This window comes from Colletes gigas, unplaced genomic scaffold, assembly GCF_013123115.1.
Source record: "Colletes gigas isolate AHSC1104 unplaced genomic scaffold, ASM1312311v1 Colletes_gigas_Sc00009, whole genome shotgun sequence".
Classification (NCBI taxonomy): domain Eukaryota; kingdom Metazoa; phylum Arthropoda; class Insecta; order Hymenoptera; family Colletidae; genus Colletes; species Colletes gigas.
In genome coordinates this window covers 6,629,628-6,654,473 of record NW_025106638.1, presented here as the reverse complement: position 1 = coordinate 6,654,473, position 24,846 = coordinate 6,629,628, and the positions used below count along the sequence as shown (strand labels likewise).

At 42.6% G+C, this 24,846-nt stretch overlaps 1 protein-coding gene across 1 annotated transcript in view; it reads left to right on the top strand.

The window, feature by feature from the left end:
- Positions 1-7,660: 7,660 nt before the first annotated feature.
- Positions 7,661-24,846, top strand: part of LOC122397551 (echinoderm microtubule-associated protein-like CG42247) — a 29,232-nt gene continuing 12,046 nt past the window's right edge. The window contains exons 1-3 of the mRNA XM_043396790.1: positions 7,661-7,796; positions 8,595-9,054; positions 9,358-9,535. Of these exons, the coding sequence (XP_043252725.1) occupies positions 7,661-7,796; positions 8,595-9,054; positions 9,358-9,535 (774 nt within the window). The remainder of the gene's footprint in view (positions 7,797-8,594; positions 9,055-9,357; positions 9,536-24,846) is intronic.

The window sequence follows — 24,846 nt, the reverse complement described above, 5'->3', positions numbered from 1 at the left end:
GGATCGTTGTAATATTCAGTGATAGCGCGGTAATGATAATTATACGGGTAAAGGCTGCATGCTTGAGTCGTTAATGGGTAATCGGTGTATAGGCACGGTAGTAAATTAATCTTGTGTCTTTGGAATTTGAATTAATGACTCTATATGTCAAATTGGCCTTACATAGGACAATTAAACAATTGCAATGTTCAATAGCCGAAGATTCGTTCTGTTTCAAAAATCGATTACATGGTTTCCATTCTGTTTTAAAGCCCTCGAAACTAGTGAAGCGTCCTGTATAATGAAAAATGAAGATGATAGAAACGGAGGATAGATAACCGTGAGGAGTAGTTTGGGGCGTGGCTTAGGCTAACAAATGATACTACTGTAACGTACGTTTCGTTTCAAAACGCATAGTATGGCATTTCCATCCAAAAAACAAAAAAATATATATATATTTAAAACGACTAAAATCATACTAGAGTTTATCACAGTAAAAGTACAATTTAGTAGATGATAACAATTTTTGTTTTTCAGATTTCCTTTACCCTTGTCTCAGGACGTCCCTGCGTCTTAGGGTAGCGATTGCGAGTACTATACTGTGTATAGGAAACCTACAAAAATTGAGAGCACACATACATAAATACATACATAAACATAATAAAAAGACTTTAAGTACTTATTGCTCTTTACACCCGTCCGTGTTTGCTTAATAACGAGCGACGATTAAATTCAGAATTTCAAGCACGCACCTTCGTGACGTATAAGAGATGACGGAGGGGGGAGGGGGGTGTAGCGAAGGGGGAGAAGAAATGAAACCTCGGATATCGTTGAGACTTGCTTATCTTCATCGGTCACGACGTTTTACGGCGCCTTCCGAGTTAGAAAAGAAAAAGAGCGATCAGGCACAAGCTTTCGGCCAACGGCCCCTTCCAACTTCACCGCAAAGTCGATACCAAAAGGAAGATGTCCGTTCGAGAGATTTTCGATATTTCAGACAAATTGCTAAAAGTGTTTTACAAAATTGCAAACACGTAATGCGAATGAGATTTAGATCTGGTCACTCTAATTGCATTTACCCCAAATTGTATTATTTTTGTACTTGTACATAGTATTGTTATATTTTTCACTCGTTGGGAGTCACTGTTTAGCATAAGTTCACGGTACACGTGGATTTGGTGAGAAATTAACGCCACACGTTCGCGTAGGTAGCCCCACCTGAACTCGGGTATCGGTACTTTCGTGACACGAAACTCGTTGACCTCTTTGGTCATTTCGCGGACTTCCCGGAGCCGGCGTAGATCCCGAACACGACAACGCTGATTTGTGAATAAGTTTTTTACCCGTTGCTAAGAAAAATCACGTTCTCCATTTGAGGAAGAATATTGTTCCTACCGGAGCCTTTTGGCCATACGTTTCTAGTATTATTATACATTTCCAAATAATTCTTTCAAATAAATTACTTTTTATGTTTATCTTACCTAACATTTTGCGCTGGAAAGATATGCTATGCACGTCGCTTGTTATATGCTTCTAAAGTGGGAATGACAATTAATTTCCAGAACAAGAGGCTAAAATATTTAAATTTAAAAATTTTGAAGGAATACTGTTATCGAGAAAATTTGTCTAAACATATGAAATTTGGGATAATTGGATTTCACCCAAGGAGTATTGTTTTTCTTCTAATGCAGAGTATAGATAAGGGAATTCGAAGGTAGTGGGGTTAGGTTTGAGGGAAGATTCGAGGTAGCGAATCGATATCGAATTCGAAGCAATCCTTAGGGAAAGTTGGGATTCGGTGTTGAACGAATCCTGCTGATTCATGCTCAGCGTGATATACGAGCCGCTCGGCCGCTCGATTACTTAAGTGGTCGAGGAACGAATCTGGTCAGCCGCCTTCCACTAGAGAACACGAACACGCAAACCCTTGGTATCGACTATTCTCCGGGCTAAGAAAATATTATAAAGATGACCGGCCATGATACAACAAATTGTCCGTAATTTGCTACTTTCCTTTACAAAAATCACGATCGTTGGTTCCTCTTGGAATCTTGAACCTTGGGAAACTGTTAGATTTATTCCAGTGCAATGACACGGTAGATCTGACAATACAATTGATAGTGTACCATTTAGAGCTGGATAAACATAAACAAAATATATATCAAACATTATATGAAATAACAAGCGCTATATAGTTGACGTAAAATAATATTTTTGCAAATGAAATATTTTTATTTCTATAATTCACAGCGGTGGCTTTTAATCCTTTTTTTTTATGGATTTCTATGGATAAATATTTTTCTAACTAGTGCTCCACGAAAGTCCAAAAAAAGTTTGCTAAATAAGAATTTACATTCAACAGGGACTGTGGTGTCCTGTAGACTTTTTAGGCGTTTGAAAATTTCGTTTTCTAAAAGGAATTGTCGGAGAATCGTGAATCCCAATTAAATCTTGGTAGGTTTATTAACGCTTGGTAACATTTCCGCCAACGGTCGAAAGTTTCCAAAGACAGCTTGAAACCTTGTAATTCCTCGGTACAAGACATAATGGCGACACTTCACGACATTGAAAGATTTATTATAGTCTCAGAACTGTTGTTTCAAAGCACCGAAAGGGTAAAATTAATAATTTTTAAATATAATGTACACAACAACAAAATATAATTCCATTACAACACTACGTACGTTCCACACATTGTTGTAATTTATTATAAAATACGGACAGAATGTAATAAATAAAATACAATTAACTCTGCACGACTGTGTGGCTCTAGACTTTGTCTCGATCGTCAACCATTTGTATCGATATTCGATCGGCCTCCGATTGGCGTCGCTCAGATCTGCACTCTCAATATTGCCAATACAGATACATAAAATTACCGTTCGACGTCATGAACACTAGATTACCTTCTAATACAAATTTCTATAGTTGATTAATCGAATATATGTTAATCATTTTCTCAAATATCGTTCAATAATTTTCAGAAGTCAAATGAAATTTGGCCCTTTGAAAAGATTACTTTTCCTATGCGACTACAGAAGCGTGTACAAGAATTTAATTTTAACGAACGCTGGAAACATTTCGTGTCCCTAAATTGGCGTTTCCTCCCGGGTTTCTAGAGAAATCGACGGTAAGGCTGTCCAGCAAAACATTATCGCCTGTTTTATTTGACCTTCGCGTCGACTGGCATTTGTATCTTGTATTCATATCGTGCATTCTACAATTCTTAAGCTTCATGCGGCTAATCATCCTACCCACTTTCTGATAAGGCCGTGTTTCTTCATCGAAGAAATGCAAACAGCAAGAAATTGTTAATAAAGCAAAAAAAATGAAGAGAGAAGGGAATAAGCGGAACGCTGCCTCGAATCGCTGCATGTGCTTCAAGACGTTTATAAATTCCAGGATAATTGTCTTTGTATTCTATATTATAATTATAAGTATCTTTTTTAGTATTATAAGAATTTTTCTCCGTAAACGGTGTACCCATTTAAATACAAGCATTTTCTTGTGTTTAATCTTCTTCGAAGAACTTACATCGAATGAATATTGTGTCGTCCGATTTTATCTCATCTTCGAAGAGTTTCTGTCGACGCTACGCATCAGTCGACCGTCTCTTTCGCACTTTTGCACCTTGTTCAGTTAATTATTCCGCGTCAAGTTTGAATTTCATGCGGATAATTATTGAAGTACCGTTAGTTCTATACCGTTATTACGGAGGGGAAAAAAGTCGATTCGACACGCGTTACACGGCTCAAACGTTTCAGACGAGATTATAATTGGCCGGCGTTGTGGCATTTTAAATTTATGAACACAAGATTTCGCTGGCTATGCTAATGCGCCACGCTTGTACGCTCGAATTGTTTAAATACGAAACGCTTCCGAGAAATTGCAATTTCTTGCACGCAAAATTCCTTTCTCGACCGTAGACAATAAAAGCTGTACGACGCTTTGATTATTGCACATGTTATTCCATATTTATATTATTACTCGATGCATATCTAGCTTGTGTATTTATTGAGATTGACAGTCGTTTGGTTATATCGGATAATTAATAGATATAAAGTAGCTGTTGCGACAACGAGGACTCGACGTATTTCATTAGTGGAATAAATCTGTGATCTTTATAGCGTGTATTATTATTTGAAACGTTGCGTTGAATTCGTGCAAACGTGTCGCATAAATTATTACAGCACTAATGCTTAGCCATTAATCTTCTCACGTTTTTATGACTTTGCAAATTCGAGTCTGAGGAATTCAACGGTGATCGGTCGTTCTCACGCCAGCGTGAGTTCAATAAGCGATCGGTTACCCTCGCGTTTACTCGAATTTATAAATTATCTACGATCACATTACGTCATTGTTATCGAATTCTTTGGCATTTTTTCCTAATCCTCGACGTATTATTCTCTGTTCCCGGCGTCTCGGTGGATGTATCCTGTTGCTGTTAATATTATGCACCCCCCGTTACGCAGTCTGTTGTTTCTCCAACGATACGCCATTTTTTGCATTTGTCCCTGTCTACGTTGTTGAGGGAATTCGGGACAATATGAGCACCCTGGGGAGTATGAAACTATTATTCAAATGCTTTGAATATTACGTCAGGAGGCTTTTTCCTCGTTTTTGTGCCTGTCGTAACTGTCGTCAATACTATAATAGCAGGTGATCGATGAATTCGTGGTTTCTTCTTACAAACCTTGTCGTTGATCTCGAACTTAAAGTAAAGCATGGAATTAATCATTTCAACTTTGATATTTTTAAGTAGTAACTTGTCAAGCAGACAGTTTAACACCAGTTTAGTAAGAATTAATTGTAAACGTCTTATTTGTTTTTGTAGGTACTGTAGGATCTGTACCAAAATCAGACTCTATTATATCTTTCTAATGTATTGATATTTGTTCTCGGTGGTATAAAACGAAACAGTGCGGACAGGTTTATAACTTCTACTTCAACTATTCTCACTTCCAGAATTTATTAAAGAAAGAATCTATTTGCCGCAGGAATACACGTGTAAGGCCCAACTAGGAATGCTCGGAATCCTTGGAATCCCTTCCATTACGAACGTACCCGATTATAGCCGACAATTCCCGATGTGTCTACTGACTACTACGCGAGCCAAACGATGGTTACACGTATGATTCTGGCGTGCGACTTAAAATACGTATATCGATGCAAAGAAATATAACAGTCTATTTTAAAAATAATCCCTTAGGATCATTGGATAGAAATTGGATCGCAACTAATTTCTGCAAATAAATCTAGGTATCTCTTTCAACGGTTCTATTCAATATGCTTGTACTTTGTACTTACAACAAAATTTAATTATTTTTTCATCCAGACAAAACTGACTGGAAGACCTCAAGCCTATTTTTATCATTGATATACCATTCAATCAAGACCAATGGAAGTTTAACATAATATCTAAGAAACATAAACAAGTATATTTCCAATAATTCATAAACACTTGGACAATAGTAAAAATGAATAAAAGAAGGAATAAGCGGTAGGGTTGATCCAATATATCCAAGGTTCTCTGTTCGTTTCTCACTGAGTATACCTATGTGTAATTACAGCAATTATGTACCTCCTCCTGCGCTCTTCCCGGGCCGTTATTATTTCCATCGGGAATTGCGATTGGAGCGGAAGAGCGAGGCTTGCGCGAAGGTTCCTGGCCGGTGCAACAAGTTCGGTGCTCGTTTCGCCGGCGTCGGTTCACTGACACGGGCGTCGATGCCGGCGAACGTCCACGGGGCAGGAGAGAACGGCGTCGACGACGACGGCGGCGCCGGGGTAGCGTGGCTTCGTTGCTGTCCCTCGGAGCGACACACTCGACGTCGGGACGCCATCGTCGAAGGACGCATGAATATGTAACACCATCGTGGCTACCCGGTGCGTTATCTTTACGTTCGAACGACCCGTCCGTGCGGATTTTCACCCTCCGTTTCTCTCGGCGTCCGACCATGTCCGTCCTCGACGACGATTTTTCAACACGGACGCAACGAAGCGTCGTCCACGCGCGTCCAGTTCGTTTCCAACAGTGATCATGTCGGACTTCGACGCGAAACTGGAGTGAAACAGTGACCGCGAGATGTGTTGGGTCTCCCATCGTTCAGAGTGCGAATGAACGAGCGTAACAGTATTTGTACCCCCCTCGACCAGGATAGATTTCGCGACGAGTGCGTCGAAACGTATTAATTTATCGAAACTGATTTATAATCGACGATTTTTCGTTAGATCGAGAGCACAGTTTTGCGTATAGGCGGGGAAGGCTCTTATTGCGTCGCGCGTTCGTGACCTTAGTACTCATCGAGTCTGATAAAATGCGCCGTAGCTCGGCGAGCTCGTTAATCTGGAATTATTATACGCTGAAGCTTGTAAATATTTTTTTTTTTCTTTATAACAAACGCGAGTCGCACGCGTCTCTGAGAGACTTTGATTGTTCCAGCGTTAATCAACCCCTCCTCGGTGCATCAAAATCCGCGCGAGTTTCGAGGGCCAAGATGAACAGTGCCGATCGATCGATCTGCAGTGAACTGCAGTTACAATATAAAAGTGCATCGTAAGCGTTGAGCAGCCCGATCGATCGGGAATCCCTGGCAATCACGCGACACGTGGACGTCCCGACGACGTGCAAGGTGGCATTTTTTCACCCAGTTGCTCGACGTTGTTGCACCGTATTGCTACTTTTCGCGTAAAAAAACGGAACCTTGAAACTCGACGCTCGGAAAGAGTCCAGACGATCCATCAAATTTTGACAAGCGATTTCACGGAAGGGAAACACGGGATCTCGAAGAGGAACGTCGGAAACCAGCAGTCCACCGTCGAGGTACGTGCTGGTAACGTCTTCTTAGACACCCGTTCCGAGTAGGGTCATTTTAGAGTGTTCAATTTGTCGAAACGCGAACAACGATAGAGTGAAACGACATTTTTAGAGTTTTATTTTCACAATGGCGGATGTTAATAATATCCAGATTTCTTCTATTTTTAGTCGAATGATTTTGGTCGTCGGGGTTCGCGAAAAAGACTTTTGAAACTCGTGAAAAATAAATAGTCTTATATGTTTATTCCTGTGCATTCAACAAGACTTTCGACTTGGTGCATTAAAATACTCGATCACGCAATTCTTCCATTTCGGGGTTATTAATTTATTTTTAACGCGCGACCGCCGACTGTGGGTTTAAATTATCTAATAATTGAAGGGTTTAGTCCGTAAACGTTCAATTTGCTAGGTTTGTTTCAATGATTAATATCGAGTTTGCTTTCTGGACAGTAATGTAGTCATAATATTCACCGCTTTCGCCGCCATCTTCTTCAGCCTTCTATCGTTGTTATCAATATTTGTCGCTATGATATCTTTGCGTTACATACCAAGACTTTACGCGAGAAACTCTTTTGGCTAAAATAGTTACAAGCAATGTAAAATACTCCTAAATTACTAAAAATGTACGAAACGTGTTACGACATCCACGAAAGACAAATTTGTACACGTCGGGACTATAAGTTTGAAGAATTTCCAAGAGTTGAGGGGTTGTATCGAATTATGGAGACTTGAACGCGCGGAGAAGCGGCGAACGTTTCCGCGACGACTGTTGCAGGATCGTCCGGTGGATCCCCAGGACGTCGAGAGATCGTCGTAGGAAGAGGGATATAAGAGAGGAGGCGTAAAGGCGGCGGCCTTGCGCCGATGATCGCTGCTGAAAATCAGTCGAGTTCGCGTGCCGGCTCCAGGCTGGGGCAGTTCGAGGAGCTAGCGGCTGACGGAAGCGTGGGTGGCGGCAACGGGGGTGGTGTAGCCGCTACAACCACTACCTCGGAGCCAGGTGAGAGAGTTAATTACCCGAACAGATTGCGATCATCGTTATGGAAACTGTATGAAAAAATTGCTGTCCAGATCCACGATGACGATAATCGTCGTAAAAGGCGGCGCGAACATGGCACCTTATAATCACACCCCTCGGGTGTGTCCCTGAAGCTTATAATCGGCCAGATTTTTGTTTCGGAGACCTCGACTTACATTGTTCCTTTATATACGAATTAAATATCGAGTAACTATACAAAGTCCTGGCGCGCTTTTGCTGCTGGAGGATGCAAGAAAGATCTTGGGATATTGGATAGTTGGTCAAGGAGTGTAGGGTCAGTCGAGCACTTGCGAGAGAGACCAGAGCGTAGCTCTCTGGTGGCGCGTGTCGGTCACCGGTGAGCAGATCCGTATCTGTTGTTGCAAGATGACAAGGTGGTTGGTGAAAAGGTGTATAGAAAGTAGTTTAGACAGCAATTAGTCAGCCCTGATATCTATTTCCCATCTCTGAAAGAGACTTATGTTAATATAGCAAGAGTTTTCGACGGATCTTCACCGCTCCAAAGGCGTAGCGATAGTCAAAACACAAACCTCGTATTTTTACGTTTAGGTATCAAATTTTATCATTCAGTGACCTCATAGTATCGTATCTACCTATCTCTTCGATATCTCCCCCTGACGGCTCCTCGAAAAGTCACTAAAATGTAAAGTTAGCTTCATCCCCCATGAGACTTTAAGCTGTACCCGAGCGATTAAAAGGGTTCGGGGAAGCAAGCATCGTGGTAAAGTGACTTATTCGTCGGGGTGTTTGAAAATGCAGGTGTAATGAAGAAGGAGGAGCAGGAGGCGCCACGAAACGAGAACTCGACGAAAGAGGGAAGCGGCGCAGCGACAGTAACTACACCTAGCGGCGTCGTTGGGACGATTTTGACGATGCCTGGCGGGGGCGCTCGAAGCGACGAGGAGCAAGAGGAGGAGGAGGAGGCAGAAGAGGAGGAGGAGGAGGAGGACGACGACGAGGAGGATGGAGTGGAAGTGGAGGGTGGAGCGGCGCAGGAGGCGGTCGGTGGCGAGGGTGGGGGTGGAGGCGGCATGGCCGGCTTCTGGAGGCAGAGCAGACCCTCCAGTCCCCGCATGCCGCCTCCGGAGCAGCCGGAGCACAGGCCTAAGAGCCGACACGAGCCGGCGCCCGCGAGATACAACAACCTCGGCTATTGGAGGGCCAGAAGAGTCACTTTCTACAAGAATGGCGACCCGTATTTTCCTGGCATCGAGTTCAGGTGAGCCCACGACACGCTCTTCCTTTCGCTGTTCGATCATCCCTTTGGTGTCTTTGTTGTCCGTGCATAGAGCACGTCGCGTTTTAGTACCTCCCGCGGGAGCAGGTGGCGTGTTCTCGCCCTCCGGGTGGCCTTGATCTCGGACCATGAATGGAGATCCACCCTTACGATGCGAAAGACACCAAAGAGGTGACAGAGTAACCTAGGTAACTGTGGTTCGAATGACTCTCGGGGAGTTAATTCGCCGATTTCTTAGGCTGCTCGAGTCAGCTGGACGAAACGTAACCGATTCTAAAATTGCAGGTTCAAGCCAGGACGAGACATCGGCTCCCTGGAGGCACTGTTGGACAGGCTGTCCCTCCGAATGGACCTGCCCAGGGGGGCGCGACACATCTTCTCCATGGACGGCGATCGGAAGCTCACCCTGGACGAGCTCGAGGACGGTGCCTCGTACGTCGTATCGAGCTACAAGTCGTTCAAGGTAAGCGAACGACGCTTCGACGCGGGAGATTTTCGATCGCGTCGCCCCGCGGCTTTAGCAGTCCTCTCTCTGATATCGGTCGACGGAAAAAAGGGGCTGTTAATTCGCTGTGGCGGGAAAGTGGGTCGTTCGATCTGATACATTGCACGAAGAAGAAATGAGGTCCTTAAGACACAGAGGATCGCGTGTGTGTGTAGATCAAATCTCGGTTCAGGTAATAACCCCTTCCTTCTGCCTTCGACGGACGAGAGGGAACCGATCTCGTTACGAGGGCGATAATTCAGCGCGCTGCAAGGACTCTTGTCGCCCCCTGTGTAGGAGGGGAAGGTAAAAGCAAACAGTCTGTTTGGCATAATTAAAATCGAGGGGAGGGTATGCGCGGTCGCTTAATATTCATGAGGCTCTCGAGTGTTGCGTCGGGGGTTAGATTTGCCCGGCAGTCGCGCGTGCACATATCGTCGAGCGCGTGCAACGCCGATCAAAAACCCCCCATGAGCGCGATTTATAAGAAAGTTGCGTATATTGCCGTTCGCAATCTTGATATATCTGGCCCAGATCGAACATTAAGCAGGCCACACGCAACGCAATACCGAGTGCGGCTACCTAAACAGAACGGTCGTTGCTCGGGCGAATTCGTCTCGCACCCGCTGCGACCGTTTCTGGTAGCCTTTGTTGCGAAAACTCCTCTGGTTCTCGACGAAACGACAGTCTTTTTTGTTCGACGAAATGCATAATATCGTAGCCACGTTTTATCGTTTCTATTATTCATCCGTCTTTTACTTTTATTTGTAGCAGTCTCTCGTACCCCCCCACGGAATTTCGAGGCACATCGTTTACAGGATTCTTCGATTTCGAAGGCGGAACTGCGACCACTCCAAAGGATTGGTTCTCAGAAAAAACGGTCCAATTAACGCTCGAACCTTTCAAGCCCCCGATTCCTCTGGAAGGTCGTTCATTATTTCGATGAGGGCGCCGATAGGAAGGATCGTTGCGTCATTGGACGGCAAGGGTGGCCCACGCCCAGCCTGATTTCCAGGTTTTAAGGTGTGACCGGGTCGCTCGTTGCACACGTACGGGCACCGTTGTCGAGACTCTGGCCATGCACGATTATTTCGATCGTCTCTCGTGTGCCGGGTCAACCCTTAATCCGGCAAAGTGGCGGTGCACGATCCTATCGTTTTATGACGAGCTTTGCATGCCGATTCGTTCGATTAGAGCCTCTGGGAATCGGTGTTTACACATCCCTGGCCCATATCGCCACCGATGACAGGCCTACGCTTGCACCTTGACCCGTATCCTGCAACGCGAAATCGATATCAAAAGTGGCCGGTGCAATTCCGTACCGTTGACCGTTGCCCGCGCGGCTAATTATGCTACTTACGAACCACGGTCCACTCAATCTTACCTTTGCACGCGAAATTGACGCAATATTTCCTCTATTTCTTCCATGGAGAGCTCGTGAATTCATAGAGTCCCGCTTATCAAGACTAACCCGGCTAACTGAAAATTGCCTTTTGCACTCTGATGTCCCCTAGGGATCTCTCGTATATCTTATTGTACATAAAGGATACTTCTGACTGCCTCCATTATAGTTTTCTTTCATTGTTCGTGGATGACTTTGAGACTTTTCACTGCATCAGTTATTATTACATTAATTATACGATTACACCCATGTAATCTTCAGAGATGATCTGTAGAAACTAATTTATACTTAAACATTTCAAATTCTAGTTTGTTGATTTTTAGTTTAATTGCATATCTTCTCTGCAGCTAAGTTACATAGTCGTCTCGAGAAGGAAATATCGTGACCAAGAGATGGTCCAAAATGGCGTTGCTAGCCATGAATGACGATAAAAGAAAACGATTAAATAGAGGATATGAAGTACTATGTAATCGAGCAATTGGAAGTCTGGTCCAGCAGCTGGCGTAACCGGTGAACGAGAGATTCGACTGTTGTTTACCAAAGCCACGTGGCACGGAGGATCGAGGTCTCGCGTAGGTGAATCCTGCGGTTAAATGGAGGGGTTAGGAGCGTTCCACTTGGTCGAGAAGTGGGAGCAAGTATTGCTATAGGGTCGAGACCAAGGGGGGTAGAAAAGGGCTGGCCAGCCGGGGTCGCGCGGTTGCGCACCACCTCGCATTCGCTTCTCCTCTTCTCTACGCTTGTCGATCCTTCCTTTCCACCCTCGTCTTCGCTCCCGTTCAAATGGTACGCCATCTCATTATCGTCCATGCGTTCCACTCGTCTGCATATTTTTGCCCATCGCGGTCGTATTCGTCGCGATAACGGTTAAAACGTACCGCGGTCGTTTCAAACGGACTTTTTCGGTCTGGTCGTTTTCCGCGACCTGAATTTCTTTGCCCCCGGCTGTCGTTAATCCCCTCCGCGGGATCTAGAGCCACGTAACCGAATTAATAAGGGCGAGAAGTGGGTTGGCGAGGCTTCGATCGCGCGTTAATTTGCACTTTTCATGTTTCCTGCCGCGTTCTTTTTCGCCGCATTAAGGTTTTTTAAATATAAAACGACGTCGAAGAAGGAACGCGACCGCCGAGAGAGTTTAACAGAGCATTATCGAGAGAGTCGTCCAGTGATTTTCTGCGTGCTCGAAGCTCTCGCGGGCGGGCATGAATCACTGGAGCAGCGGCGGGGCGAGACGGGACGGTTCGTACTTCCGTTTTAAGGAGACCGATGCCAGGGCTCTCCTAGCCGTAGGGCGGCGAGCAAGGGAGAGACCGTATCTCATTGACCGTTGGTCAGACCTGCAAGGGATCAATAAACACCGAGTTCTCCGCGCGGACGATTCACAAACCACGCTTACGCCACTGCCTTTCGAGAACTCGCGATCAAGTTCCCTAGCACGACAATCGCCAATCCCGACTTTGAAACGTTTCCAAGTTTTTTAACACTATGTAAATTCTTACGAATCTTAAAAGTCTTCGATATTTTGAGTCTCGATAGTATTCGTAATCTTGGGAGCGTCAGCAAGTAAAAAGAAGATACGATTGTACCTATTTCGTAAACATTTTAGTTTTTTAGAAATACGAAGCAATCGCATTGGTTCGATTCTATTAAATAGCGAGTATATTTCTAGTCATGAAGCTAAAAAAACACGTCATCGGTTATTCGCGTCGGTTACGTATGTATATTATATACGAACACTGAAGCTGGATTGCTTCTCGAAACTCGAGAAACGAGACGCGATTATCGATATCGATTTCGATTTGTAAGTACATAGAATCGATCCTATCTCTGGTCGACGTTGTTCGATACGTTGGGTTTTTCGATCGAAACGAATACATTTTAAACACGATCGCTGAAACTCGAAGAACGAGACCCGATTATCGAAATCGATTCCGAGTCGTAAGAATCGATCCTGTCCCTGGTCGACGATTGGGTACGAGAGTGGTCGTTTTTTGATCGAAACGGGACGATGACGTTCCAGAAGGTGACGGCGGGGTGAAAAATCACCGTTGCGGTGGTAACGGAAGTGACGTGAAACCGGTGGAAGATATAGCACCGATCACAGACGGCTAGGAGTTGACGCAATCAATTATGTTCTGGCCGTCTCTCGCGAACGGCGTTACTGCTGCGGTCGGAAGTAACAGTTTATTACTACTGCAAACCCCGGCCGCAAGCGTACGTAATACACGCGCGCGTCGTTCGTCGAATGCCGTCGATCGCGATTATCGATTACAATCGACTGCTCGAGACGGTGCCTAGAATGGTCGAAATTAATCGACCAAGGGAAGAAAACGATCCGAACGAGGTATAGTTCGAACACTGTCACGGGTTCGAGTTACAGGGGTCGACGACTATAAACAAATCATATATTATTCATTTTGTATAAAGAGAATAGGAGATAAATTGTAATTAAGTTAGAAATTGTTATTGCAAAAACGATAATTTAAATATAGTTATGGACATATGGTCGAAACATTTAAAATAATATATAATATTGATATATTATACGTCGTTCTCCCCAAGACTGTCGTGACGGTCACTGATGACCGTCGAACTTGTGTGTTTCGAAATCGTATAGGAATATAATTTTTCTGAAATATTAAATAACTGATATTAGGAATGCGACAACAGTAGAAATATTTCTATTTTTTAAACTGTAATTTGAACAAGTGGCAAAGATATTGAAACATTGAAAAATGGCGTCGTAGTCGATGCGTAAGTACCTACGTAACTTTGATCGTTGTGCTAGTTACGTTAGATACGAGACAGTGACCAGTGACACAGGACGACGCTCTGTCGGGCATCGATGTCTCCGTGAGTTTGATTGTTTCGCTGCTCACTCCGTTCGTGTCACTGACGCTGACCTCGAAAGTTACACGACAGAATTTCAACGCTGAAAGTATTCCATTATTCTTTATTACAAATTTCTTACATTTAAAATAACCGCGGCGAGATGAGAAAGTCTTTGCGAAAACGAAAGTAATCTAAGTAGGCGATCCGCGTATTGTTTCAAATGTATTACGATTTACGTTCTGACTCGCAACCTGAAAAAAAAATACTGGCCATTGCGCGGCAATTTACAAAAATATATAGCCGGTTGACGCAGGGTTCTAACGTTTTAATGAGAATGCAAACGATTGCGAAAGATTGCTTTATAATATCGTGCTTGTAACCACTTGTTGTTCGAAACCGAAAGAAATTTTCGCGTTACGAATGCAAATAGGAACAAGCACCGAGAATAATAAACTTCGGAAAGCTATTGAATATATTAAAAACGATATGGAAAGGTTGAAAGGTAGACAATTACTAGGATAAATGGTACGAAGCGTTCTAAAAAAATATTTTTCGTAAGTCGATAAAGCGATTAGCTATGAATCTTTTGGTACTGGGTTCGAATCCCCGCCGAGTTATATTTTTTTTTTCTGTTTTTTTTTTTGTTATTTTGGAATGCAAAAATATATTTTATTTATTATGTATCTATAACATAAGTATTAAGATAAGGAACACTTACATTTTTAATACAAAAAACGGTAGTATGTACAGTAGTAAAATTTACTTGCTAATGATTGATATAGAAATAATAAAATAATAAATGAAAAAAAAAGTAACTGGGCGGGATTCGAACCAAGTACCAAAAGATTCAAAACTAATCATTGTATCAACGTACCCAAAAGTTACTCTCTAACGTAGGTTTAAATAACTCTTCTATATCGTACATACCTATCTTTAAATCAAAATATCTCGAAAATGAAAGACCATTGTAAAAAACACCCCATTAGAATATGTTGATACTAGGAATACACTACAACTTGCACCTGCTATCGTTTAAAAAGCAATTCCCGATTACTGCAAGGTCCCCTTTGTTGGAAAAACGCTTAAAAATTGCACCTTCGTGCTTTTGTTGCCCCCGGTGACCGTTTGACGTCTAATTACGCAACCACGATGTAAACGAGCAGCGTAACCCGTCGCGAATAAATTAGTGTATCCTTCGGGTCCGCGTCCCGCGCTTGAATAATCGCTGCGATTGTTTCTTTTCTAATCGCCGTGGCACATTTCGCGCCCGGGGCGATCCGTCACGCGCGTTACATGCTCGTTCTTCATTTTCATATCGCTCTCGGAGGGAAACCGGCCGCGATAACGAGTCCTCCTTTCTTCCAGAATGGTCTCTCCTCTTCGCCAGACCGCCACTCGAACGGTCATTCGTTTCCACGCTGCGCCACCGTAAATTCATAAGGGATATAACAAACACTCTCGGGAGGGGAGAGAACACGTTCACGAAAGAAATAACACTGTCGGGGGTTGTGTAAAATTCGTGTCGACCAGAGGACACCCTTTTCTCCTCCCCCTCTCCCGTGTATTTACCTGGCCTACATGCGTCACGGAATCACGGAAAACGACCTTACGGAGTCCGAAACATGACTCTTAAGGAGGGAACCACCTTTCGTGGATGTCCAATTAATTTCGACAAAAAATTTGTCCACTTACTGAATTTTTTTCTCGAAAGTGGATAATATTTCGGGTTTATGTCTATTCACCAAAAATGATTGTAATTGACCCCTGCAACCAAAAATAATTTTTTTTAGAACGATTTGAAATTTTTGAATTTCGACGAAAAATTTGTCTACTTACTGAATTTTTTTCTCGAAAGTGGATAAGATTTCGGAGGTATGCCTATTGGCCAAAAATGATTGCAATTGACTCCTGCAAGTGAAAATAATTTTTCCAGAGTGATTTGAAATTTTTCAATTTCGCCGAAAAAATGCACCCTATCGATTTTACTTAAAAATTCGTTTTTAATTTTTAATAAATTTGTTTGACGCTGTACGGTAAAGTTGTCTAATACTTTTTTGTAGCTATACACGAGCTTTAATTCAGAAAAAAGTTTTATTGAAATATATTTACTATTGTAGGAGTTATGGCTGTTTGAAAATTGGACCACTTCTACGGGGTTTTCTCACTTTTTGGGGGTCAAGGAACAACTTTTTCAAATTTATTAAAATGTGCACATATTCTTCACTAAAATACGCGCTTTCTGCATTTTGAAACATTAAAATCCTTCAATCCGTTCAGAAGGTATAACGTTTTAAAAATACGCATGAAATTTTCGAATGACATTATATTTTCGGTAAGGAATTTTTTTCTCGAAAATGGTTAAGATTTCGAGGATATGCCTATTGACCAAAAATGATTGTAATTGACCCCCGTAACCGAAAATAATGTTTTTCCAATGATTTGAAATTTTTTAATTTTAACGAAAAATTTGTCCACTTACTGAATTTTTTTCTTGAAAGTAGATAGGATTTCGGAGGTATGTCTATTGACCAAAAATGATTGTAATTGACTCCTGCAACCGAAAATAATTTTTTCAGAATGATTTGAAAGATTTTCGACATTATTGTCGCCACGTTTTATGGTAATGAGTTCGAAAGATTTGTGTCTCGAGACTCCGATAGGATCGTATCGTGGCGAATTCGTCGCGTCCCAAATTTTGCCAGGTTCTTATCGTTTTTGGGTCGTGGAACACGGTTGCATGGCTGCAGATTAATTGCACGCTGGACGGGAGGGTACGAAAAATATTTGTACCGATAAACGATCACCGGTCTGCTCATAAATTTCTTCGATATCTCCGTGACCACGACGAGTGGTTGCAAAACGCCGAAGAAAAGAAAGAGAGAAAAATTTAATCGTCATTATTATGTCGATCCTGCCGGCGATATACTTTAAATTATCGAATAATTACGTGGTCGGTCGATCTGATCCGTCCGCGTGTGGCAAGTTTTCTCAACCGTCGAGTCCCAGTTTCCGTTCGCTTCGCACGCCTCTCCAATTTCGCTAAATTGTTACAATTTTTATCGCGCGCGGCGAGTTCCAGCAAAACGCGAGGCTAAATACACGGGGCGATTCCTAATTGCGTGTCAGAGACGAAATTTCAATAACGGTATTTCTGTGCTCGCACTTTAAAAATATTTTACGTTCGTCGAAATCAACTAACAAATATTGATATATTTAACAAATATTGAATCCTATAAATTCTCCCTTTCTCGATTTTTCTTCAAGCGTGGAGAGCCGTTCGAGAAAATTAGAGTTTACCCTTCGAAATGACCACATTTTCTTGCACGACTATAATTTACGAAGTTTGCAACAGTTGAAATATTACGAATATTATCCTAATACTTGTATACGCTTTCAAGATAAAGTAAACTTCGTGACGGTGTACAATTTTTGCTTCACCGGAGCTTGTAATTTCGTTCACGAGGAAAGAATATTTATTATCACGTATCGACTAAACGTCTAGTCGACGATTGCAGAAAAATTATTTCTATAAATCGTGATACTTGTATTTCGAACGAAATGGACTCCGATTTTCAAGATAAATCGAATATTCTAGAGCAGACTGGCGTAAACTGGTCTAAACAAATATGGCGGCCGGTTCGTGGGGGGTTAATCAAAACTTGCATCATCGAGATATGGCCGACACGTTACGACTAGAGAAGCGAAGCTCGAATAGCTTCTCGTTTCCTTCCCCCGTGCTCCAGATTTACAACGGTGCGCAATCCGTGAAAACACGAAAGCAACAAAGTGCACGTAATTTCGAAACGATAACGGCTGTTACTACAGCGTCACCTACTTTCTCGGTACGTTATCGCGATACGCGGAGATTCGTGTTCTCAGTTCTCTGTGTTCATTTATCGGTCTGGCCGCAATGCATATGCATGGGGACTCGATGGGATTCGAACAAATTTCCGATACGGTCGATTAAAACCGAATTTATGTCTCTTCGCTTCGGTCCTCGCAGTGAAACGCATAAACGCGTTGCCTCGAAGCGAATTCAAACGTCACGCATCGGAAGATCGTCAAAGATTTCACTGTGGATCCGTTTGTAATGGAGGAAATGGAATATTTTACACTGTGGTGTCACCTCCCATGCTCGCCACTAGAGGGGTCGCATTCTCACAAGCGCTCGACTGACCCCTCCGTTGCTATATATGCACTCCTCGACCGACTTCCCAATATCCAGTCGTCTAAGGTAGGATCTGCTAGAAAGCCTTACTATAAATGAGTCCACTAGCAGGCCGCCACTCTTTCTCTTTCTTGAGGTCCTACCATCAGGGAAGCAGCGCCGCAACACTTTTCACTGGGGATGAATCACGGGATCCTTCAGAGTGAAACCAGCCCGTGTTTCTGGTGCGTACAGAACGGGGAACCTAGATGACGCGAACCGATCGACGATATGTAAATCACTGCGGCATCTCCTTTACGGCACTCTCGTTGCCTTTTATCCCTCCGTCGCACGCTTGTCGCAGAACATTCGCAGGACGACCACCCTTGCGTTGCACCCCGAGTGGCACGCTTCACTCGTCACGCACCGCCGTATAATATATGTCAATTACCATTATTGCATGCATAAGTGCTGCAACTCCGGCGAAATGAAATATAATCTACAGTAGTCCCTAATCTAATCGCTAATGTTCGTTACTTTTTCCCTCGATATTGTTCGCGGTGTCATCCTAGAACTGCTTCGACGAGAGAATTGTTGTAACAACTACGAACAAATCACCGCAAGAGTAAAAATAAAATTTGTACTTTCTTTAACTTGTAACTATGAAATTATTTTAATCTCATTGTTGAGCTTCTCCCAATGGAAACGATACCAAACATGGCTATATTTACTTTCACGAGGTTGAAATACGAAAAAGAATGCAAAATAAATAATATAATTTTTATAATAGTAATGTAAATAAAATAATACCAATAAAAGCAGCATATTTGTTCAACAATGAAACTATGTAGAGCTAATGTTCGAATATTTATAAAATGGCCAATTTACAAATTTCGTATCGAAGTGACAAGTATTTTTACTATTTTTAAAGATTTATGAATAAATTCTATACCAATTGTGCGTCGGTGCGAATGATATGGTTAATGACCCGCCGCCAAAGGTTAAGAGGTTGAAGCACAGCTACTCGACCTTTCCACGGTCTCTTATCATCGAGCTAAACGGCAAACAGGGATATTCACTCCTTCTCAGAGTCAAGCGAATCTCATTTCCGCGTCGCGAATAAAAGATTCTAACTTATAATACCCAATTCCAAAGCAGACGGTAGCGTCGCCATATTGCGATAAGATTCGTTCGTAAATCAACTTCGGTTTAAAATGTTCCATTAACGTATTTAAATCTGATCCACCGACGAATTTACAATTTTTACTTAATATATAACAGAATCACAACATTTTTATATTGAAATAAACTTACCATTATATACGAGATTAATTTTTCGACAACATTAAAGAATAAAATTTGCTTAGAGGTTATGTGTAGTCGTCGGATCACTGTCCAGCCTAGAAAATTCCAGCTGTCTTGCTGTACTCGGTACAGAGTATAGATTATAAGATTTAATAAGATTTCCGACCAACCAATTCGTGAGTTTGATCCAGGTTGGGCAGGGATCCAGCGTCGCGAGATCGAGTGAACCACAAGGGGTGCACGACCGAGTAAATGCGTGAAAAGGTTAAGGGTTGTAGCACCCATGGTGAACCCAGGCCCGACGTGAGGTGCACCCACGCGTACTTTCGTTGCCACCGTCCTATTCGATCGGCGTCGCCGTACCTCGTAGCGGAAGATTGTTGCACCGTGACCTTGGCCTTGCGTCGAGGTCATACATTGGCTCGCGCGTACGTGCAACTGCGGGGTTCGCTCGCTGATCGTAATTTACGGGGACAGCCTCGTAAATTACGATGAGAACGAGCCACGAGCTCCCGTGAATGGACTCTTGCCTCTTTTATTTCTTCCTCCTCCGTGCTTCGGGACTTTTTCGATCCAACCCGGTACTCCATCTTGTCGTACGTTCGATTTATTCTAAAAGAAAAACACACGGTCGTAAGCAGGAACGATATATCGATATAACGATACTCGATTACAGAATTGAACAACATGTCGATGTTTACTCGACTCGATCGTTGTTCTTTCGATGTAATGCGTATCCGAGAACGATTAAGTTTAGCGAACGAGAACACGCAACGTTCAAGAGCGCTGTACCGTGGTTTCGTACGACAAAATTATATAGATCGCGACACAAAGTTTCGATTCGATCTTTTTCACAATGTATGTATAAAATTATTTTAAGAACCTAACTTATTCGCAGGCCTTCGTGTTTGGTAGGCTTCGCTGGGTTCGCGATAATTTTGATAAAAGCAACCGAGGCGTAAGGAGACACTCGAGTGGCTCACGAGAGCTCGAGTATGCCAAGTAAAATAAGAACCGACATTCTATTTTTCAACTCCTTAGTGAATCGTACCGTCGCGGCGGTACTGGCCAGGTAGTCGCGTGAGTTTTCTTTTAAACTCTGAGGGGTTGTAAGGCCCTCTTAACCTTCGTGGTACGCGGGTTCCTAGCCGTCGCTCGCCAAATTAATCTTGAGCGACTGTTGAATTGCCGGATTGTTTCGAATCGAAATCCGGCTGTTCTCTTTAATGTCGAATCACGAGTTGTTGCTCACGAACCGCTTGAGCTGAGTTTTCGCGAAATGATCTTCGAACAACGAATGGTTCACGAGACGATTGAAATTTCTAAGCTGCGATTTCTTCGAAGATCGAATGACGAGTATTCCCGAAACGATGGAACTGCAGATTTTGGAACGTTTACTCTGAGGTTTCGGCGACGAGTTAAAGATTTCGATTGTTGTTGTCTGAGGTTTCAGCGACGAGTTAAAGAAGATTTCGACCGTTGTCTTCGAACTTTTAGCGACGAGTTAAAGATTTCGATCGTTGTTGTCTGAGATTTCAGCGACGAGTGTCGAAGTGTCCGGAGCCCGTTTCCTCCTCGGCTTGAACCCCCTCCGAGACGCGATTTTGGGGGTTCGTCAACCGATTCGCGTTGACTTTTTCCGTTTATCGATTGGCCATCGACTTGGGGGAGGAGGATCGATTTTCCTGCCCCGTTGGCCAGGAAACTCCTCCCTCGCGCGATCGTGGAGGAGGAAGAGTCCCATCTCACCCTGGACGAGGGTGACCGAGGTTTCCTCCCCAAGTCGAAGGCCCCGTTAATTTTGCCGAGGAAAAAACGGGACTCCGAATTACGCCTAGCTACACGTGCGTTGCAGACGTTTTATGGCTGCATTGTTCCATGAGTTGGCGACGGTCGTTGTAGAGGACCGTGCCACCCGCGGAACAATGCAGCCCTTCGTCGGTCAACTCGGGCCTTGCACTTTCGAAAAGCTAAAGTGCTTGAATGCTTTACGATGAAATTTGCCAGATGCGGAATGTTCGAAGACTTTTTCGACAAAGTCAAGGTTCCGCATCTGGCACCATAAACGAGCGGAAAAACCCGAGCTGACCGGACGGAACACCTTAGTAAATCGATAAAATTTAAATTAATCCTATTTCTTGATAATACGATTTTCCATTAACGATAATTGTTCGATATAGCCAACTCTGATTGTCACAGATGCCTAATTGTATCTGTTCGTCGTGTTCGTCGTACGTGGAGCGCAAACGAGGCGAAAGGCCTTCCAGATAGTTGCAATAAAGAGGCCGGCAGCCTTGGACGGAATTCACGAGGCTCGTTAAGGGGCTAGCACGTGAGAGATTTCACCGGCGACGGTGAAATTTATGCGGTATTTGTTATTCCGGTAGAGACAGTCGCGGCATACTGATCAGGTATGGAATCAAGTTCGATACGTGGAGGAAGGCTTCAACCATACAACGTTGAGAGTAACAGAAACATTTTTAAGCCTTTACACAAAATGAAACATAGTTGCACGAGTGCATCGATGAAACAATGTTCAACGCTTTGACTGCCAGACCTAACCTCTAAAATTGTCCACGACGCTTTGTTTTTAGACAAGTGGAAGCTAGCATACCCACAATTTGTCACACAACTTATCTTTACAGCTAAAATCTAAGAGTTCTATCTAGATTTAGTTTCTATAACATTCAGTTTTGATAAAACACTTATTAACAACTGGTATTCAAAAAATTTTACATATAACGGCTGGTCTACGCCCTTTGCGCCCCCGCGAGAAACGGCCCTGCCCCTCTCAACGAGTAGTATGGAGCCACCAAAGTCTTGGACTTTTTTTTTAAGACCCTGTACAATAGCGAATAGCGAATAAAAATCGTCGTGACCTTGTACATTAATGTTATGTTCTCGGACAACTTTTTAATCGAACACCGGGCTTAATAACCTTCGCAATCCCGGCGTTCCGCTCGATTATTCTTCCTGACCAGAATTGCTGTTGCCGATCCAACAGGAAGCGTATTTTTTTCACCGTCAAGATGTTCCCCTTTCAAAGCCTCGTGTCTCGAGTCCATTAAGAGTCACGGGCACGTAGCCGTTCGGATTATATTGTCACGAGTGCCTATTAGATCTTGCCGGTCTCGTTTTATCCACGACGCCCGACGACTCCATTTTGTATTATACTACAAACAAAAAAAAGAACAATATTTTTATCATCGATGACTGTTGTGATCGAAAATGTCCTTGCATCAACGATCATCGTCGAAAAGATTCATTCGGTCGTTGTTTGTAACAAAAAAAAACATATTAAATCGAACAAATTGTTATCCTACGATTTTTACCGCCGTTTTGGTTACGAAGGTTAGGGTCCCTGTTTTACGATGACCATGACGAAACAGTTATCGAAAATGGCCGCCTTTCGTCGACGATCCCGTAGAACGACTTTCGGAAGTAAAACAGTTTGTGGCGGAAAGAAAACAGCGACGACCTCAGCAAGGGTTAAGCTTACGTCACGGAGGATAGGCTGCCGGAAGAGTTGGTCGGGTGTGCGAGAATGAGAAGGTGGCACGACCTTCACCCTGTGTTAATCTATGCTTCCATTATCATACCGATCCCATCAGACCTGGCATAGCATTGTAACTGCACGACGATGAACGTGGATCCGGTTATTGGTCGACCGACAACCAGACCGCCCTATTTTTCAATGAACATTTCGTCTTAGGAACGGCTTTCACTCGAACATCTTTCCTTAGAGTACAGAAAACGATTCAATTGTTTCAACTAAACTCGGAAAAAGTATCATCTGAAACGCGTTACGCGATTCATAAAACACCCTTCGATTTCCGATTTACAGGATTAAAACACCTGTATAAACAAATCGCTGTAAACAAACGTAATGAAGATGCAGCATAAGCGTACGAGATATCGGATAAATAAAACCCTATAACCATTATCGATTATCGGAGTTAAGAATCGTAAGACTTTTGTTGGGAAATAATTTCTCAACAATTGGCAACATTGATACGCGATTTTAGAGCGGGCTTGTAGAGAGTGAGTACCAGCAAGCCTCGTAATACAAATTTTGTATCTCTTGTTAATTAATCAATCCTTTTGTACTCTGTTAAAATTCACTCTTCCTTTATTATCTCTACGTTTAAAGGGCAAGAAATACATATTATTTTTGCTAAAAGATGGTTTCTCGCGCCAAACCGACAATTTTTAAACCGACGAGGATTTCAAGTCCCATCATTAATTGTGGCGAATCGAGGCGATGACAAGGTCATCGAATCTCTGGCGCACTGCCGGCAGGAACTTGCGTGTCTCGAATTCATAAGTCTCTTTATTGGACTATTAGCCTCGTTAACGTTTTCTTCTTTTCTCGTTCCACCGTGGCTCGCCCTGTATATTGACCTTATTTATCCAATCGAGCTAATCGTTTTGACGCCATCCTAGTTTCCGCGAACCACCTGGACCTTTTCACCCCCGAGCCACGATTCCGAAGGGGCGTGGACGCCCTTAATTCCCTCGAACGCTTTTAGGCTCGTTTTTTACGAACCCTAATCGAATTTCCACCTGTCCGTCATTTCATTCTAACGAGATTTACTTTTTGATTTACTCCACTATAAAAATTGGTAGAGGGGGTACATTAAAAAACATGGATTTTCCGAAAAGTACTGCGTGTTATTCTACGCTTATTCCACGAAAACAAAATCTAAGTTATACCTCGACACGTCTGACCATTTTTGATTACTTCTACTTAATTTACAGAGCAAACTTTAACAATGGTATAGTATTTGTGTTTCATCTACCTGACTATATTTTAACTAAACAGATTTTACAGATCATTAACCATCGCTGGGTTGCGTGAAAGTTCTTTGATCTAGTGAACAAATAAAAAATATGTAAAGTATGATTTTCATTATTTTCAAGTGTTGTAAGATTTTATCTGTATACCAAAAAAAATTCACTTGCATAGCTGTTATTCTTATTAAATTAGATCAGTTTGCGTGACAAGCGTGATGTATTAGTTCCTGAAGTCGTCGCGCCGCATGGTTTAATTTTAATAGTATCTATAAATTTTATATAACTGGAAGGGGGAGGAGGAGGGATCGTTAATAATTTAATTTTATGGAAAGGGGTCGCGAGCGAGGAAAGATTAAGAGGCGCTATTCCAACTCGTAGTCTGAATTATAATAGTTAAACGATTAATGTGTTCGTATAAGAACTCAAGTAGAAATAACTAGTAATGGCCAGACACGTGAACCAAACACTTTAAGGAGATATTCTACCGTGAACCTTTTAAAAACTCGATTTCTTTTTTATATTCTCTCCGAGGGTACGATTCGTACAATGTGTATAAAAAAATGTAATTAACTAAAGAAACTTTTAACGCGTTCTTCTCGAATGTATTATAATTCCCAACTTTTCTTTATAAATATTTTTGGAAATTATTTAATTCTCGAGATTCAAATTGTATGTTTGATACCCATTCCCCCTTCCCTTCGTACCATTTGATACCATTTAGAATGATATTTAAAAGATTAGATACTTAATCTCGGTAGTCCTATAGGAGAATATTCTAAAACTGCTAGAAATCTAAGGTGGGACGAAAGC